The following is a 21,355-nucleotide window of genomic DNA, read 5'->3' on the forward strand; positions in this document are numbered from 1 at the left end:
ACTTTTTTTCTATTCCCCATTATCAAAGACACACCGTTCTTTTTATTCTCGAAACAAAATTTTAGCTAGAAATATCCCAAGAACTACAGACATTGACCCTTTATTTGGGAAAGGTTTCCCACATTAATGGTTTCCTTAAACAAGTCAACATTGTGCACTACTTGTTTCCAAATTCTTGGTCAAGTGTACATAACTTTAAACCTTACAACCTGGAAACCAGCCAACTAAACAACGAATCAAAAGTATTTGTCCGGTTAACAGATTCAAGCCCACAGTTTTTCATTTCCTTATAACTCCTTAAGAATCAGCCTTTTATATAATGTCAATTTGATTACATAACAATTAACAACTAAAAAAAAAAATTTAATGGTAATAGAGCTTTACTTTAACCGCAGAAAATTTAATCACTAGAGAACAAAAAGCAACACATTGAAAGAGGTGGGGGATTTCTATATTTGTCTGTTTATGCACAATAAGAATAGCTAAGAGGACATGCTATGGAGTATGAGCCAAATGTTGATCTTATCTATAGGGCAGTCTCTATAATTTGAGGACCCAGATACTCAATTCCATCCATTTGAGAGTTTTCTGGCATCTCAATTTCTTCTAACCATCCGTAACTATCGTTTTCTTCTTTCTCTTTGCCATTTTCTCCATCTGCACCATTCAAAATCATTGTTGGTCAGATTCAAAAATAATGAACATAGCATAATTGAGGTAAATTCTGATTCATGCATGGTAGACTAATTTGGATCCAATCAAGAGGTGCCACCTCATGTAGTGTAGCCATGTAGCTCATGTTTAAATGAGGAAAATTGTTTTCCAAATTTAGTACTACTGGTTACTGTGCCACGTGAGGTCACAACTTTATGGTTGCAAACTTCACCAAAGATATCCAATTTGATGGCCCCATTTTGTTTTTATATTTTTATTTATTGAAATAAAGCATAAGTTCCCCCTATCAGGGAATCCAAGACCAATACCTTGAAAACCCGACTGATTGCAAGTTGCAAACCCATAAAGGCATAAACTAATAATTCTACAGAAACTATACTAAATATATACATCTTGGACGATGGAAATTGATTTTGAACAATAATATGTAATAGAGATATGTGTCCAAATTAATCTCAGCCTCAGCCATAAACTTTATATGGAAACATGTGTTTGCTAGGAGAAATTGATTTTAAATGTAAAACAAAAAAGCCTTAAGTTGTGTCAAACACTATTTAAAGTTCTAAAAATAAATGTCGTTTTTAAGGAGGAAAAGTCTAAAACCGGCTAATTATAAGCGCTGACACAATAGGTTATGTAATATTTAAAGTGTTTCTTACATGGAAAAGCATCATAATGGTGATCTCTGTAGTAGGAGCAGTCCCTGCCATCTTCTTTGGAATAAGGAGGTCCAAGGACATCAAGTACAGCACATGGAGTTATAGCTGTGAATTCATGGATGTTGCCTCCACTTTTTGGATACAGAACTGAAGTGTCACAGGGTGCTGTGAACACATCATTAGCTTTTAATCTTGCCAATTTTACTGCAAAAACAGCCAGTGTATCAGGACAAATTCAAAATGCTAATGGATAAAATTCAGCTGCAGCACCATAGGTGATGATGTTGATACCGTTCTCTAATCAAAATTAGAATTTCATCGCAGTAATATATGTACTAAATGATTTCTTTAAATATCAACGCGGATTATTGAAGTAAAACTTCAATTTTAAATGGAGAACACTACCAATGGTACCTATAGTACCTTTTTTTTATCCATGAAAATTGAACTCGTTACAAGAGAATTTATAACAATTCAAGCATCATATTCAACCAACTAAACTAGACCCACTTCATACGGTTCCATAGGAACTATATTATTGTATCCAAGTTTTTTCCAATACTAATATACCCCATGTCATGAGTTCAGATTCATTTAATTTTGATAGAAACATGGATACTCACAGTGAGATGGTTGGTGCAACAAATTGTAAGAGACCTCAGGATCAACCCAGTCATAGGACTTAATGTGCATTTGACCCAAAAGCAGCTTACTGAACACAGTCATTCCTGGGTGGTTGTGGAGGGGAATGACTCCCTTTGCAGGTAGGAAAAAGATGCAGAGCTCCATGTGAAAAAGAAAATAAGTGCCCTAAAATTAGGTACACATCTAGCTAGAAAATGCATTGGTGAATGAACGAATAATGACTAAAATTTGAGGTCACAAGACTTACCGAGAAATTCTCGCACCTATATACGGTTGTGTATGTGACCCTTGGGTTCTCTTTGACAATATTTTCAGGATTGAAGAACTGCAGATCAGATCTTAGCCCAACATCTTCTGGCTTCATGCCATCTGCTTGTTAAACCAACACAACAACACTTCAGATGAGGTACAAAGGAATTAAGAACCTAAATTTAGGATGAAAATTAAATTAAATACCTAAAAAACACTTGCCTATACTAATTTGTGCATAAAATGCATATTAATTTGTGTGTATGATGAACTTCTAGACAAGACTTAACTGGTAATTATCTTTTCAAACAAAAAGAGTGGTATATTGTTTTCAAATGCTCAAATTCTCTTAAACAATAAAAAATGCACTTCAAATGTTTTCTTTTCTTTGTTGTTTCGAAACTTGAAATTCGGAATTTATTTAATTTCTTAAAAGGGAATGCAAGAATGAAAAGTACAAATCAGTCAATAACTCATCCTAAGAGGAAGGAACTAGAATCAGCTGAATAGCATATCTTTATTAGAATAAAATACGCACTAACCAAAGATAAAACTAACGCTACATTATCAATTTGAAAATTAAACAAAATATACATAACTAAAATTTAACCCCCTCCTCCCCCAATCCATCACAAGAAAACATTTTATATAGTAATTGAAATTTTAGCTGATTCTTGGAAATATACATCAAAATTCACAGATTTTCAAACACAAGCACATCAAATTTAGACTAAAAAATAAACACAAAGAAAAATCATACCAAGAATGTGACACAGTTTCTGAACATCCTGTGATGAGGGAACAGTGCCAGGACCCTTGAATGTTTCCCTGCATGAAAGGAATAGCTCCTGAAGTGCCTTTGGGACCTTAGGTATTGTCTTCTTATGAACCCTGCGATGGTATGGTTTTCTCTTCTTTACAATGACCCTTTTCCCATAACCAACCTTGTTAACATGTCCAACTCTGTCTCCACCCTGCTCCACCAAACCACCCTCCATTGAACCAAAATCTTCAATGTGATCACTGAACAAACCTTTTCCCTTTCACAACAAAATCATCAAGAAGATTTGTATAAACCTCTGGAATGGATCACTATGTCCTTGGCTGGAGTTAATTAAACTACCGCAGTTCAAGTTTGCTTCAACTGTTTTTGATTACAAGAGAAAATAGAAACACTGGATGCCCTGATTTTAGAAATTGTCAAAAATAAAACTTTCACCAAAGATTTTACTTTCCCTTTCTTTCTATGGAGGCTGTGAATTGTGATCTTACAAAACTGGGTGGATTGAGTGCAGATGGAATAGGTTTGGTCTGACTAAAAGAGGAAGAATTAATATATTTGATATTTGTAGAAACAGTGCAAAATTGACACAAAATAAAGCTTATGTTAAGGATGATATGATATTTCTGGAGAAAGTTGGATGTCATGTTATATATATTTGAAGAAAGATATATATGGAGAGAGAAAAAGTAAATTATGAAATATATCCAAAGTTGGAAAACCATGGGCCATTTAGCATGGGATAGTGCTTTTCCTTGGTTGACAAATGAGAACCGTTATTAGAAGTCCTCAGCAATCAATTATAAAAGCACAAAATAAAATAAAAACGAGAAAAAAAATTAGAAAAGTGATCCGAGTGAAACTAAATTCCATCTTTTTAATACCGAGTTTGAGTGTGCATGATTAAAAGCGAAAATTCCACTAAAAATAATATTTTTTGACAAAATAATTATCATTTAAATTCACAAATACTTCATAACATATTATGGTTAAAAGAAAGAAAGAAAAAGAAACAGAAAAAAGCAGTATTTTATCCACTTCTCCACCCCATAGATTTTGTTTGAAAACTGGCGGTTACAGCGACCCTTGTTTTGAGTTAAGACGGTGACACAAAGTGGATTTACCAAAAGAGCCAGTTGGTGGTGTAAACTTTCTATGTTTATTCACTGTTGCTGGTTTCTATAGGGAGTTTGAGAATTATATGAACTATAAAGGGAGATCATTGAATAAAGGAATCTTGGGATAATGATTTTAGATCTGTGATAATTATAAAATGAAGGCAATTAAATTAAAGCATGCTTAGATCTGTCATTAAAGGGATTGAATGGATCAATGTGTTGTGTAACGCGCATAGACAAAAAAAGCAAGTGTTTTAGGGGCTGTAACAACATGTTACTTGTCAAGTTAGGATTTGTTCTCTCATGTGAAAAGTATACCCATAATTACAGATTAAAAATTAATAAATAAAATTGTGATTATATAGGAATGAAGTTATGTAACAAAATAATATATAGGAATGAAGTTAAATGAAAATTAAAAAAATTGTTAAATATTACATATTTGTCTCTAAAAAAAATATATTCATTTTCTCTTTCAGGCAAGTTTAATGAATATATATTACCAATCTAAATTTTTTTACACGGTCAAGTAGCTAAAATTAGTTTTGATGTGACTTATAGAATAATTATTATAAAAATTTAATTATACTTTTAACTTTCTTATAATGTTTAATTTATAAATTTAATTTTTCAATTTTTAATTTTTTAATTTTAGTTCTCCAATTTTATTTTGGTCTTTTTGCTGAATAGTTATATGTTGATAATTAAAATTGTAATATTAGTCAAAAATTAATATTAAATAGATTATATGATAATTAATATGCAGTAATATTTAAGTTAAATTATATTTTTAATTTTTATTTTTATCTCATTTGACTATTTATATAAAAAAAATGAAATTTAACCTAAAATAATATTATTTAATGTTGAATCATAATCAACATTACTATTTTAACAATCAACAAATAAATATCTAATGATATGATAAAATTATATATTGTATAAAATTGAGATAAAATTGCATAAGATATTATAGAGGAATAAAATTGCAATTTAATCTTATTACTATAAACAAATTTATCATATATAGTGATTTGTAGTTAAATTATTATAATGTTAATATACATTTTTCTCTTATCACAACACTTATTTTTAATTCTTAATGAGAGACTACAATAACACCACTTTTAATAAACATTGATATTGATAATAAGTGAATTTTTTATTAAAATTAAAATTAAAATTTATAATACTTTTAAAACTAAAGCATATTTTAATTCAATTATCAATTACATCTTACTTTAACCTACCCCATCTCACTTTTACATAAATGCTTTTATTTCTCGCAAAGCAATGCAAAAATGAATGGAAGAAGACAATTATATTTTATATAATGAGTAAATTACTTTACCATTAAGAGTAATATATTCGTCTCGCATCTTATATTAAAATATATAATTTAATTTATTTAACTTAATATAGAAAGTATAAATTATACTTCTTTATTACACTATTTTTTTCATATGTTAAAATATTAAATAACTTACACATTTATTTCTTAAAAATATAAATATTATATTAATAATCTCCTATCATATTAATTTAGAATATTTAACTTAACATTGCTAAAAAGTATTATTATAAGATTTTAAAATACATTTGAATTTAGTTATTCATAAAAAAATATTTTTTTTTAATTTAATCATATTTTAATATATTTTTAAGTTCATTACATTCATTCATTTATTTAAAAATTACAAACGACATGAATAAATTTAAATTAATTTATTAAAATAATAAATAAATAAAAACTATAAAAATAATTATATGTGTATACTTTTATACTTTTATATATACCTCGATAAGCATTAAATTTTCTAATAATTTTATTTTATTTAATAATAAATTTTTAATATAAATATATTTATTTAAAAGTTATATATTTAATATACATATTTTTAAAATTATATTATTTAAATATAATAAATAATATTTCATCATAAAAAACTAATTTATTTAGATAATATAAAATATTTTATTAATAACATCAATTAAATAATAACATCAAGTATTAAAAGAGTATTTAATCACTGAAATTTATGTAATATTTTAATTAACATTTAAATAAAATAGTATCCGTATAGTATTAACTATATATATTAAAGGTAATATATATATATATATATATATATATATATATATATATTATTTTGATATATAACTTTAAAAATATTTTATAAAAATAATAAGGTTTTAAAAATATATAATTAATTTTAAAAAATTATAATAATTAAATATGTAAATCAGGAGATAAATTATTAAAATGTAATATATTTAAAAAAAATTAAAAAGAAATGCTTATTTTATAAGAAAAGAAGATAGCATAACATTTATATCTATGAAGGGACACTTGTGTAAAAACTGTTTTGATAATATTTTTTTTTTAACAAACGTCAACAAAATTTTAAAAATAAATAATTATATATTAAAATTTGTTATGAAAAAGGGCTATACTTTTTAATATAATAAGGAAGACAATATAACATTGGTATCTCTTAGGAAAGAAAAATATAATTTACATATATATAATTCATTATTCTTATACTATTGATTACAACATTATATCGTAAAATATAATCAATTATATTTTTAATTTATAAAAAAAATATGTTCATTTTCTTTTAAACTAAACGCAGATGTTTTTGTTCTATAATTCTTCTTCTTCTTCTGTTATCTACCTACTTCCATTTCTTTTATTTCCTTCCTTTCACCTCACTAAACACAACTTTAACGAAGATAAAATTAGTGGGAACTTTATGAGCACTAAATTTTGGTTTCTTCATTTCCATTTTGTGATGTTAATCGTTCAAAATTCAAATGATGATAAAGATTTATGTCAAATCTGTGCTTACTTTCTCGGTTAAAATTTCATGGGGACACGATACATATTAACTTTTATATCCATTGACCGTTCACATCAGACTCAATTAAGAAAATTAAGATTAGTTTGGCTTTTAACTTTAAAGTTATCCAATTCAAATATAAACACTAAGTACGGTATAGTTTGATTAAATTTAAAAATATTATAAACTTTGAACTAATTTATAATAATCTTTTATGATTTAATTTTATCAATAGCGGTGTTAAAAAGTTTCATTAAAAATTAACTAATATTATGTTATTTATTTAAAATTTATCGTTAAAAATATATAAATATTAAAAATATTTGATTATTCAATATATTTAACATCAATTTAATGTTATTATTTTAGTAAAAATATTTTAATATAATTTTAGTTGTCGTATTAAATATTTATATATATATATATATATAGTTTGTCACATCAAATAAGATTATTTTTTAATATTATAAATAATTCAGAATTTTCAGTTTAATAATTTACAATTTTATAAAATATCTTTTATATTAAATTATTATAACATACTTTTGAAGAAGAAGAAGAAAAATCCTTTAATAGCTTATACTTTTATAAATCATACTTTATATTATATTAATGACATATACTTACATTATACATTTGAGAAGAAATACAAATAAATGCGATTGGATTTGGTTTCTTCAACATTTTAAATGACAAATTAAATCGAGTCACACGGCTTAGCAAAATAAAAAATCAACAAAATCACTAATTTGAAATTTTCAATCGATTTATTTTATTTTTAATTGTGGGTCAATTTTCAAAATTTCATTTAGATTTATTCGATTTTGAACATGCATAATCATTGTTGGTTACTAATAGGAAATGTATTAGACAAATATTATATATTTATAATTAAAAAAAAAGTAAAATTGTCACACACACATACACACACATATATATATATATATATATATAATATTTAATACATATTAAATATTCAACAATAATAAAAAAATTATCATAATCCGACTCTTTATATCTTAACTTAATCATCAAATGAGTACAAAAGCTGAATTTTAGAAGAAAAAATATACAATGAAGCTGATTTAAACTATTAATAATCCAAGATAAATGATAAATTAGGATAAGTGAATATGTGCATGTGGATGTTAGTTTTATGCTATATTATATATATATATAATAGTAATTTAGAATGAGTGTAAGGTAATTTCAGACATATTTTGATTCATACTCTTTCACAAATGATCGGTGTAAGTTGTATTGTATCGGATAGAGATGGCAATGCTTAGCTTGCAAAATGCTTTTGTATATATGCGAATGAATGTGACTTTAATTAATTTGTTCCTTTACACCCTTCCATCATATCACACAATTATCGATATAAGTAAAAAAAATTATATTCTTATGCCACGTATAGAATATACTATGTTAAGAAAGAAATGTTTATTAATAAAATTTAGTTATTATTTTTTATGATAAATAATTTATAATAGTTAAAAAAAATATCATACACTTAGCAGAAAAGTAATGCTACCTGACAAACAAAAACATGAATATATATATATATATATATATATATATATATATATATATATATAACGATATAAAGATAAACATAACGAAAATAGTATGTTACAGTAGTTATTAATTAATTAATCTAAGTTACACAATTTGTACAATTTCATGAAAATGACACGTAGGTGGTATGTAGGAGGAATTTGAAGGTCCATGTGATAGCATTAAGGAGACATATTTCACGTGGGAGACACGTGTGGCCCAGCTTCAGGCACGGGACCACACCATGAAGCCACGCCTCCGCACGTGTTCGTAAAGGTTTTCGACTTTTAGCCTTTTCAGTTTCGTACGCTCCTTCGTTGTACCACGCGTTTTTGCTGCTGCTTTCTGTATATGTTTAATAATCGGTATAAAATTACGCTAAACAAAAAACATATCTATTTTAATATAAAAATTATAAGTGTAATTCTTGTTAACTTTAGTTAAATTAAATTCAACTGATTCGTAAATATACTCGCATTTTCAACTATGAATTAACTCATTTATGGTTTGTTTAGATAAAGAGAAGTGTGAACAAAAGGAAATAAGATAAAAAGAAGAAAGAGAGAGAGATGATATAAAATACGTAAATTTTTAAGTTTATATTAAAAGAAGAGAAAAACAAAAAAGAAGAGAGGTTGAATTTTCTTTTCATTAATTTAGTTGAATAGAAAAACGGTGAGTATGAAAATAATTTTTGTTAATTAAAGACACTTTTACCTTGATATATATAATAAATTTTGTGAAAATAATGGAAAACAATAAGGTTAAAGTTGTAATTTTCCCGGGACTCGCACTTTTACTTTTTTATTTTTCAATTTTTTTTATTCAAAAAGAAATTTCTTTGAAGGTGAGAGTTGTATATATGTTTTTCTCTCTCCTCCACTTCTAAAACAAATAACATAAAGGTAAAATTTATCGTGAACTAATGAATCAAGTAGTTCATGGATGTGTTACTATATTATTATTGTTAGATGTGATGAATAGCGTAAATTATCTTAATTATTAAAATAATATAAAAATAAAAATTATTTAAAATTGAAATGTCAATTTTGTCTTTTAATATGAACACTATCACATTTTTCTACATCACTTCCTCCTCCAATACTCCACACTACATTGTCTCCTCCAACCTCTATTACGTCACTTTCTCCAACCTTTGCATGTTTGCATGGCTTCTGCACAACCTCCACCTCTGACCTTCACACTTTTGGATTACCTCCTCATTTGACCACTGCATCACATCGCCTCCTCCTCCAACCTCCACATTGTCTTTGGATTGCACCCCTCTACATATTTGTGAATATCAAAGTGTCACAAATGAAACATAAGATCAAATCAAACAACTCCTTAAAAAAATTTTTGTTTATGAAGGTGGAGATTGTTGACGACATTGGAGGTGAGTTCAAGGAAGAGGAGAATGATGCCAATGGTAAGATCAAGGAGGATGACAACAAAGTCAATGGTGAGGTCGAAGAAGAGGACAAGAAGAAGGACAAAAATGAGGCCATCAACAAGAAACAAGAGACAAGAAGGTTGGATTATGATAGGGATTTTTTTTAGTAATTTTAAATAATTTAAATAAGAAGATATAAAAAATAAAGAATTCCTAATCATTTGTGCACTAGTGGACCATATACTAAACTTGTCAATAGACTAATTTTTCTTTCTCTCACTTCTCTCTTCTCATTTTTTCTCTTCCCTACTTCTACTCAAACAAATAAAGGATTATGCATTAGTACTATATGGATATAGTACTATATGGATAGAAATATGAAGGAAAATCACTTTAATACTCTTTTTTTAAAATCACCTTTTTTCATCTTAAAAAATATATGTAAAATTTAATTTTAGTCTTCTAGTTTCAAACATAATTTTTTAGTCCTCATTTTTAAAATGCATCAAATTTCATCCTTGCACAAATTTTATTAATCTATTTTGATGGAGGCGCCCAATTAATAAATACATTATACACATATTTTAATTTAAAAGTAAAAAACTAATAGTGTTGACTAAGCATTGTAGACACTTGATTTCGTCCGGGATATATTGACAAGGAAATGGACATCTAACATGAAGAAAAGGAATTCTCGAAAGCTTAGAAACGACACGACAAGATGTCAAGAGGCCCAAACCAATAAGGTTGAATTAGGAGCTTGGAAAGGGTCGTTCCTAATCCATTATCTTTTATCTTTATCGTTATCTTGTTTATCTTTTTCTTTATCTTTTAGCTTCTTTGTAAATATATGCTTATCTATTTTATAGTGGCTTTGATATCTATTGTTTGTTTAAATTTTGCATCTGTTTGAAATAACAACTGTACATAAATCCTTGTACAAAATAGTTCCCTCTATACCCGATGGCATGAGTGCGTAAACATAGGGAGTGATTGACGTACGACCAGCCCAAGTATGGCCTTAAACCTTACAAGCCTTATCAAAAATCACACTCAAGGTGATAACCGGTTATTCTATCTCGAAATACTGCGACAAATCCTAGAGTTTGCCAGGTGACGGTGACAGAGATACTAGGTCTCTATAATGGGGGCACCTTGAGAGCCTGGAAAGACCAATGATATTAGAACCAACCTATACAATGCACTTTTCTTGACAAAGACCCTAGACCATGGATTCGAACGTGACTGTTCGCGGGTGTACATTTGTTTGAGCATATGTGTGCTGCATTTGTTGTGTTTTCCTGTTCATTTCAAATAGATAAGAATTATAAGCAAACAAACATATATTAAAAAAAAACCTTCTATATACCCTAACCCTAAAGCATCATATAGGACAGTTTATTTAAAACAAAAAAACAAAAAAAAAATATATAGAAAAATGAAAAAAAGAATCAGATTCATTACTAGTTGAGCTTAGATCATTGTCTTCCCAAGCTATGTAGGCTCTTTTTCCTTTGTTGTTTCTCTTCCCTTTCTTTTCCTTTTGTTGCTTCTTTAGAAGATTGGGGCATTCAGCTTTTATATGGCCTGATTTTCCACATTCAAAACAATTGTAAGAAGATATGCTCCCTTCATCTTTCTTATTTGCCTTCTTGTTGAACTTGTAGGGGGATCTCTTTTTCTTTCTTAAGAATTTTCTGAATCAGAATCTTTAGAGCTTGAATCTTCATATTTCTCTTTGCCTTTGACTGATTTCAAGACTTTTAGAGATACTTCTTTTCCCTTTTTATCTTGTAGTTCATTTTCATCAAAAAGTGTAGCTTTTGCTCATGCTCTCGTAGCTTTTCAAAGAGAGTTGCAAGTGTCAATGAGGTTAGATCCTTTGATTCTTCAATTCCTGTAACCTTTTCTTGCCAAGATCTATCCAAGCATTGTAGAATCTTCAAGTTTAATTCCTCTTCTTCGAATTTCCTACCAAGATCAATAAGGTGATTTAATTTATCAAGTGTGTAAATCGTTTTTGAAAATTAGAAATTGATTCACCATGATTCATTCTCAACAATTCATATTCTCTTATAAGAGTATGTTTCCTAGATCTTCTTACATCACTTGTTCCTTCATGAGTAACTTGTAGTGTGTCCCACATTTCTTTGGAGGATTTGCATTGAGAAATTCTAAAAAGCTCATCAATAGACAATGCAGATGTTATGATGTTCTTTGCTCTATAATCATATTGAGCTCTCTTTTTCTCATCATCACTCCACTCACTCCAATGTTTTTCTCTCTTTCCATCACTATCCTTAGTCATAGGAATATAGAGTCCATTTTCAATTGCATCCCATACAACAACATTAATTGCTTCAATGAAAATTCTCATTCTAATTTTCCAGTAGACATAGTTCTCACCATTGAAAACATGAGGTCTATGAATAGAAACACCCTCACCATCAGGTAGGTTGCTATTGGCCATTTTTAAAATCTTGATTAACACTCAAGAACCTTGCTCTAGATACCAATTGATAGAAAAGAATGGCTCAATCCAAGAGGGGGGTGAATTGGATTCAATGACACTTAAAAAAATTTCAGAGTTTAAGGATCTTTATTTCACTCAAAACTTTTCTAATATTAATTCTCAATGAAGTTAATTGAACCTTTAAAAAATGGGAATGACTCCTATATGAATTCTTGGTTAATCTTTATTGAATTTAGTCTAAGAAACAACTAATATGCAATCGTAATGTTTCAGTTTTAAACCATTATTAATCATACAAGCATATCAATCAAGACCATCCATTTTAGCATTCAATTAAAGATGATTCAAGGTAAGAGATAGAGATGAGAGAAGAGTGCAAAGTGTTTTATCCTAGTTCAACCACTCCATATGTGACCTACATCCAGTCCTCAATCATAACCTGATCAAGATTTGTTCCACTATCTCAATGAAGAAGTTTTACAAGCATACCACACATGCATACACTCCTACATTCAAGATAGACACTTTCTTGCCCCCAAGAAAGCACTTCTTGTAGAAACCCACTACAAGAATTCCTTAGCACTTGAGACACATACTCAAGATTTCTTTACACTTTACACAAAGAATTAAAGGAACGAATTCACCTGGAAGTTAAGCAAATCAAACTGTGAATTCTTGACACATCTTAATCCTTCTCTTCTAAGAATGTAGTGATGATGATGATTTATCTCAAAGCATTTTCACAATATATTTCTCTTCTTGGTTTCACAAAGAAAACACCCCAAGAAAGTCATGAAGACTTGATGGAGAAGATTAGGAGGAGTGAAAGATAACTTCTCCTTAGTTTCTCCTTAGTCACGGATCTTCTTCAAGGAAATGGAGTCCGAAACTTTGAACACTTGATGGAGGAAGATTTACGGATTGGAAGAAGGCTTAAGCCTTGGATGGAAGCATCCAAGCTCAAGGTGAAAGGGAAGGCTCACTTCAAAGAGGAGGAAACCTAGTAGGGTTCCTAAGGAAGCTCACTTTCTCTCACGGAGACTTTGATAGGAAACTCGGCACAAGGCTCTCAAATTTCATATAATGATCAAAGTGAGTACAAAATGTGTTAGGAGAAAACATATAGGTCACCGAAAATGAGGAGACACTTGGCGCCACATGAGAGGTCAAATGTTGGCGCCAAGATTTGAATTCAAATTCAAATTTGAATTCAAACCTTGTGTCACATGTGCATAACCGGTCATGTGGAGCTAAATGCAAATTAGATTGAATTTAGTATGTATTTAGGGTTGCATTTCGGTGTCACACTTTTGCAGCCAAGGTGGTGCCAAAAGTGTGACCTAAATGCAACTTAAATCCATCCTAAATTTAACCTAATTTGTCCTAATTCAAATGAACTACTAATCCTCCTTAAACCCTAATATAATGAACAAAATACAATGGTCTAAGGAATACAATGAAAAGGAAATAATACAAGAAGAAGAATGAGCCTAATATTTGTCGCCACCCGCCGAAACGGACGTTGGCATTTGCGACGATGGTTGGACTCTTATTGAGTTTTGAAAGATGATGGATTGTTAGAACGACTTATTCCCAAACTGAGACCTCATCGAGCTAACAATTTTATTTAAATGACTCTCACCAATCCATGTTAATCCCAAGCGGGACCCTCCATGGATTAGTGGTTTTTGTAAAAAGAAGGGTTCTTGGAGTCGCCACCAATATTTTACTCAAAACATTGGAAAAAGATACAAGGCAATTGATTTTCATAAATCAACTTTGGCCACTACAACCAGAGTCGGGTAAGGGAGTCGGTTACGTGCGAGGAAGGTGTTAGCACCCCACAACGCCCCTTTCGGGTTCCCTATGACGGATTATTTCATAAATAACAGTGTAAAGTTACTAAATTACCCCTATTTATTAGAAACGATTATAGATTAAATATTTACATGATGAAAGCTCTAAACATGCAATGCGACAATCAAAAATCAATAAAAGCGGTAAAAGAAAGGATTTAGAAAGAAACCTCCGAAGCGGGCTTTTATATATATCAGAACAACGTTAGGAGGCTTTTTGGCGCTCCTTCCCACTACATGTCCGCTCGCTCCTTTCCCCTAAAGACAAATTTTTACTATGGAAATCAAAGAGATTTCCCTTCGACTTGTTCGAATCTCAAGCTAATGGCTCATGACTCAAGAACTTCGTCGGATCGGCTCCCGGAGAGATATCTAGGGCAGAGAAAAGCTCAAAAACCCAAGAATACTCAGTAGGAGGGTTGAGGAATGTGTAAAAAGTGTGGAAGGACGTGCCAATGACGTCCTATTTATAGGATTGAGGCGCAATACGGCCTGGGAGGTCAATACGGCCCGTACTGGGTTTTTGAACTACAGTACGGCCGTATTGAATTTGGTACGGCCGTACTGAAGTTTTTTGAACTACAGTACGGCCGTATTGAATTTGGTACGGCCGTACTGAAGTTCAAAAACTTCAGTACGGCCGTATTGAGTTCACTACGGCCGTATTGCAGTTCAAATGGCTCAGTACGGCCGTACTGAACCTCTGGGAGGGCGTATTGAGCTCTAATCCTCGCACACCCTTATTCTAAGCTACTTTAAGACTCCTAGACTTATAAAGAATCATCCTAGGGTCTTCCAGGAGTCCTTCCGGCTGACTTTCCTTCGGTCTTCGAGAGTCTTTGAGTCTTATTTCCTACCCGGATAATTTTAGGGGTCTACAGCTGCCCCCCTTTACTTAGTCAAACGGATTTTTGGTGTACCGGTTGATAAGTAAAGGAGTTGACCCAATTGTCCGGGGAACAGGCCACCCTTCCGACTTGTAGTGTCTTCAGGTGGGAAAACTGTTGAGTAGCCTCTCCAGGTTGAGTATTGGTCGTCGCCTCTCCAGGCTCGTTGCATACTTCGGTGTTTCTGACAACCTCGGTAGCGTGAGTTTGCCCTCTCCAGGGTCTGCATGCCTCCATGTTTCTGACGATGTCGGTAGCTGAGTATTAGTCGTCGCCTCTCCAGGCTCGTTGCATACCTTGGTGTTTCTGACAACCTTAGTAGCGTGAGTTTGCCCTCTCCAGGGTGTGCATGCCTCCATGTTTCTGACGATGTTGGCAGCCGCGTACCTCCGTGTTTCTGACGATAGGGTAGCTGAGTATTAGTCGTCGCCTCTCCAGGCTCGTGCATACCTTGGTGTTTCTGACAACCTCGGTAGCGTGAGTTTGCCCTCTCCAGGGTGTGCATGCCTCCATGTTTCTGACGATGTTGGCAGCTGCGTACCTCCGTGTTTCTGACGACGGGGTAGCTGAGTATTAGTCGTCGCCTCTCCAGGCTCGTGCATACCTTGGTGTTTCTGACAACCTCGGCAGCTGCATACCTCCGTGTTTCTGACGACGGGGTAGCTGAGTATTAGTCTTCGCCTCTCCAGGCTCGTGCATACCTTGGTGTTTCTGACAACCTCGGCAGCTGCATACCTCCGTGTTTCTGACGACGGGGTAGCTGAGTATTAGTCGTCGCCTCTCCAGGCTCGTGCATACTTCGGTGTTTCTGACAACCTCAGTAGCGTGAGTTTGCCCTCTCCAGGGTCTGCGGTTTGCCCTCCCCAGGGTTGCATACCTCCGTGCTTCTGGCCACTTTGGTAGCGTGAGTTTGCCCTCTCAAGGGATCTGAGATGATTTTGTCTCCACAGTCCACGATGCTGCTTCGACGGTTGTTTTTGATTTTCGTGCCGCTGAGGGCTGGATAACGCAGGGATCCGTCTAGGGGATGTGCAGTTACTCATAGGTTCTTGTGTCCCAACTTTCCATTGCGTAGTTGGTGCCCACTGGGGAAATTCTGATTCCTTGGGGATGTAGACACAAAGATGCTCTTCCTGAGGTGAGCGATGCCTTATGATTGGCTGACGTCCTTTCGACGTTGGTGGAGTATCCCGGTTATCCTTGTTCGGGTGACTCTTTTTGATTTTTCTGGTTTTGTTGCCTCTGTGTAGGCTGTTATCCGCTGGGGATTCTGTCGTATTGATCTTGATTGGCCTCTTCTGTTAGGCGGATTATCTTGACGCTCGGTGTGTATCTGAATACCGAATTCCGCTTGGGGAATGGGTATTAATCTTTTTGGATTTTCTCTTTTTGAAGGAGTGCCTCTGAGTAGGCGAATGGGAATTGAGGATCTTGTGTATCCCAGAGTATTATTTAGAAAGCCTCTTCAGGCTTAGCTTCACTCGGCGCTTGAGTTGGAAAGCTATCTTCCACCGAGGAAGTTTAAGTCCTTTGACTCGGATATTCTGTTCGGATGATCATGCTTCCATCGGGAAATCTTGCTGATCCTGCTCTGATAGCTTTCACTGGGAATTCGGCCCAAGAGTGCAAGCTGAGATGTCTCTGGGGAGTATTATTTCGGCAAGCCTCTCCAGGCTCAGTTATTCTGTATGATTGTTTGATTTTCTGAATTTTGCCTTTTTTGTCGATTTTCGGCTTTTTCTATTATTGATTGCCTTTTTTGTCGATTTTTCGGCTTTTTTTTTTTTTTTTGAATCGGAGGGATCTCAAACACGCTCACAGATAAAGTATGCCGAGGAATGAAAATGTTGTTGATGTACAAAAGAATGGGCCAATACGGGCCGTATTGACTTCAATACGCCCGTATTGGTGTGGTCGTTATGGCCAATGCTGCCGTATTCATTTCAGTACGCCCGTATTGAGTTGAAAATTTGTTCATAACCCTAATTTTAGTACGGGCGTATTGAACATGGTACGGGCGCATTGTTTTTTATGAAGTTTATATGTTTTTTTGTTTTTTTGTTTTTTTTGTTTTTTTTGTTTGTTTTTTCAATAAACAGAGAATAAGTGATCTTCCAGTACACCTATCATCTGTATGCATGTATGCGGTATGATGCACCTAATTCTATTTGATTTATTTTTCAAAAGAATTAACCGATGCGTTTCTTTGCTTGGATTTTGCCATTCCTCTTAGACGGGCTGTGCGCTGCTGATTTCTGTAACCGAGGAATGATGCGTGTTATATTGAGATTGGTGTCATCAACCCAGTGATCCTTCCCTTCCTTTAGAAGATGTATCAACCCTCCTATTGACCACTATATCTCCATGTTTCCGCTAGATTACTCTAAAATCGTTTGGGACAAGAGAAAAGAAGGGAAAGATATTTTTTGTTCGGAAGTTTGTGTTTTAGAGGGGATTATTTTTTCGAAAATGGTTTTTGTAAGAATGGCTGGCCAAGGTAGGCTTATGTGTTTAGGCTTGTTTGATTAAACACTTATGAAGTTAAGGAAGTCTTGTTATTGACGTTGTGATTTGACAACTTAGATAGTTTCCTTGAACCTTTCTTTTTGAATTCAGCTCATGGTTCCATCATGGATTTATTTTCGCTTTTTGATTGTCCTTATTTTTGCCTAAAACACCCTTTTGTGGCGTCTTAGCGGACCTTTGTTTTTGTTTATTTTTGTAACCCTAACTTTTGCCTAGGTCACCCTTTTGTGGGATTCCTAGCGGGTCTTTTGCACCTATTTTTGCGCAGCCCCCTTTTTGGGTTTCCTGCCGAGCTTTTTTGTTTTTATGATTTTTGTTCTTTAAAGGATTCCTTTTTTATCCATGATGGCGCTTGTCGAGGCCAAGGAATGGTGCTCCAAGTTATCACACACACTTTCGCATTAAAATGATGCGGGTTTATTGTTATTAAGACAATTTCAACTTCATTCATGCTTATTCAAACAGGGTTAAGAATAATGTGGTCTAGAAATTTATTGTAAGCAAGAAGAGAAGCAATAAGAAAGAATAGAGAACGATTTTATTATAATTATAGTGGAAACATGTGCCCTATCGAGGCTCGGGGGTCGGGCTGTCCCCGAGGAGTGATCTCTAATAGTCATCAGGTCTATACATCCCTATCGGAAGAAGAAGAACACTTGATGACGACGACCGACCTTGACGCTTGTGAACCGACCTTCCTAAAGATCTGGCTTAAAGAACGTCGAGAAGGATCTTGGTTCCTCTTCGTCCTTTGATCTTTATTAGGGTTGTATCCTAACCCTTGTTTCCCCGGATTATCCTTAATAATGGGTAGCTCGGGAATTCCTTGGGAATCCTTGCCAAGTCCTTGTCCGGGCAAGTATCCGTTCTTGGTGAGCATGTAAGCTACCTTCTTCATTTCTCGGGGAAATGTTTCGACATTGGCAATCTCCAATGCTTGGAAGGCGATCTCTAGAGCTTCCTCTGCTGCGTCCACGTAAGGTATGGCAGACGGCTTGCTGATGAGTATGTCATCTTCGGCTTGTACATTCACCAGCTTGTCACCCACTATGAATTTGACTTTCTGGTGGAGCGTAGAGGGAACAGCTTTCGCATCATGAATCCAAGGTCGGCCGAGGAGACAGCTGTATGCGGGATTAATGTCCATTACTTGAAATTCGACATTGAAGATGGTGGGTCCAATTTGGATTGGAAGATTAATTTCTCCCACCACTTCTCTTTTAGAACCGTCGAATGCTCGGACGATCATGTTGCTCGGGTGCATTTGGATTCCTTTGATTGCCACTTGATCGAGCGTTCTTTTTGGCATCACATTCAAGGAAGATCCATTATCCACCAAGACTTTAGCGATGTGGTATTCCTTGCACTTTACAGAGATGTGCAAGGGCTTGTTGTGATTCGGTCCCTCAGCGGGGATTTCTTCATCGGTGAAAGTGAGGTGATCATTAGCCGTGATGTGACTAACAATCCCCTCAAATTTGTCTTGGGAGATAGTGTGCGACACGTATGCCTCGTTCAAGACTTTCAACAGAGCTTGTCGATGCAGTTCGGAGCTTAGGATCAACGACAACAGAGTAATCTTTGCTGGCGTCCTATGAAGTTGATCCACGATGGAGTACTCGCTCTGTCGGATATATTTTAACAGCTCATCAGTCTCCTCCTCGGATTCTTTATTTTCCTCTGTTTTTTCTTTTTCTTTTTTCTTTCATTTATTCTTGGGAGCTTTATCATGAAGATCTTCGGGAGTGTAGATCCTGCCACTCCTAGTCATGCCCCCAAGTCCAGCGATGTTAGAGATATCGCTGTCGGCAGAAGAATAGATGTCGTATATCCATGGCACAGCCTTATTTGATTCGTAGGGAAAAGGTCTTGGAGCAGTGATCCTTAACGGTGTCGGACCTTCCCCTTTATTCGTCTTGATTACCAACAACGGAGTTGATGTGCGTTCGCTTGGCGCAGTTGTTGGCTTACACTTAATAACTAACGGCGTGCGATCCATTCTGAACATACGCATCGATTAATCCTTTCTTTTTATTAATGTTATTAGTAAATTACTAGGAAGGATGTATGAAATGCAAACCTAGATCCCTCCATGATCTTTGATAAGAATGCATGATATGAGATGATGGCGTTGAATATGCATGCATTGTGTTTATTCAACTAAGCATTATCATGTTTTCAGGATGTTCCTAAGATGATGCATGATATCGCTTGGTTTGGATAAATAACCCTTTTTTTCTTTTTCTTGGGTTTTTTGTTTTTGTATTTATTTATTTTTTTTGGGTGAAAAAGGAAACTACCTATATGAATGTGATGAAGGTAGATGTTAACACCATGTAAGGGAAGATTCTTATTCCTATTTATTCTTATTATTTATTATTTATTTTTTTTTTAAAAAAAAGGGAATGTTGTATGTTTAAAGAATGCAATGTATGCTCAAACAATGTCACATAAACGATGCACAAACAATTCACTCATCCACGAACAGTCACGAGCGACTCACGAGGTAGGGGTATCCTGCAGAAAAGTGCATATTCAAGGAGGTTCTGACTGTTCTCACTGGTCTAAGGCCCTCAAGGTGCCCCCATTATAGGGACCCGATTCCTCTCGTCGTAAGTCGATGGAAAGCTCCAACGCACTGTCGGACTTGAGTTCATGGTTATAACCTCGAGTGATGCTTTCCGACAACGGTCTACGGGCACCTATAGACCCATTTGACAACCGGCCGTACTAACATCCACTCCCTATGGCTTTCCACTCATGCCCCCGGGTATAGAGGGAACTGTTGTGTGCAAAGGTTCGTGTGCAGTTTGTATTTCAAACAATTGCGTAAATTTAAACATTCAACAGTTATTGAAGCCAACTAGGTAAAACATGTTATCATACAAGCGAGGGGTAATGAAGTAATTTTAAACTATCATTTTATAAATAATCCATCACTAAATGGGACTGACTCTCGAGGCTTCCCCAGTGAAGTCGCCATCTGTCGCCACCCGCCGAAACGGACGTTGGCATTCGCGACGATGGTTGGACTCTTATTGAGTTTTGAAAGATGATGGATTTTAGAACGACTTATTCCCAAACTGAGACCTCATCGAGCTAACAATTTTATTTAAATGACTCTCACCAATCCATGTTAATCCCAAGCGGGACCCTCCATGGATTAGTGGTTTTTGTAAAAAGAAGGGTTCTTGGAGTCGCCACCAATATTTTACTCAAAACATTGGAAAAAGATACAAGGCAATTGATTTTCATAAATCAACTTTGGCCACTACAACCAGAGTCGGGTAAGGGAGTCGGTTACGTGCGAGGAAGGTGTTAGCACCCCACAACGCCCCTTTCGGGTTCCCTATGACGGATTATTTCATAAATAACAGTGTAAAGTTACTAAATTACCCCTATTTATTAGAAACGATTATAGATTAAATATTTACATGATGAAAGCTCTAAACATGCAATGCGACAATCAAAAATCAATAAAAGCGGTAAAAGAAAGGATTTAGAAAGAAACCTCCGAAGCGGGCTTTTATATATATCAGAACAACGTTAGGAGGCTTTTTGGCGCTCCTTCCCACTACATGTCCGCTCGCTCCTTTCCCCTAAAGACAAATTTTTACTAAGGAAATCAAAGAGATTTCCCTTCGACTTGTTCGAATCTCAAGCTAATGGCTCATGACTCAAGAACTTCGTCGG

General features: G+C 33.8%; 1 protein-coding gene across 4 annotated transcripts; it reads right to left on the reverse strand.

Annotated features, from left to right (window-relative positions):
• Positions 1-245: 245 nt before the first annotated feature.
• Positions 246-3,681, reverse strand: LOC109793706 (plant cysteine oxidase 2). 4 transcript variants are annotated; one of them, XM_020353168.3, is made up of 5 exons: positions 2,989-3,681; positions 2,227-2,351; positions 1,958-2,144; positions 1,335-1,538; positions 246-657 (listed from the first exon to the last, which is right to left on the reverse strand). In XM_020353168.3, the coding sequence occupies exons 1-5, from the start codon at positions 3,224-3,226 to the stop codon at positions 527-529; spliced, it is 885 nt and encodes a 294-aa protein (XP_020208757.1). In that variant the 5' UTR covers positions 3,227-3,681; the 3' UTR covers positions 246-526. The 4 variants fall into 4 exon arrangements, with proteins under 4 accessions (XP_020208757.1, XP_020208758.1, XP_020208759.1 ...); XM_020353169.3 differs by having other exon boundaries at positions 2,227-2,348; positions 2,989-3,673; XM_020353170.3 differs by having other exon boundaries at positions 1,958-2,117; positions 2,989-3,672.
• Between the last annotated feature and the right edge of the window lie 17,674 nt (positions 3,682-21,355).

This window comes from Cajanus cajan, chromosome 1 (genome assembly GCF_000230855.2).
Source record: "Cajanus cajan strain Asha chromosome 1, NIPB_CcT2T_4, whole genome shotgun sequence".
NCBI classification, from domain to species: domain Eukaryota; kingdom Viridiplantae; phylum Streptophyta; class Magnoliopsida; order Fabales; family Fabaceae; genus Cajanus; species Cajanus cajan.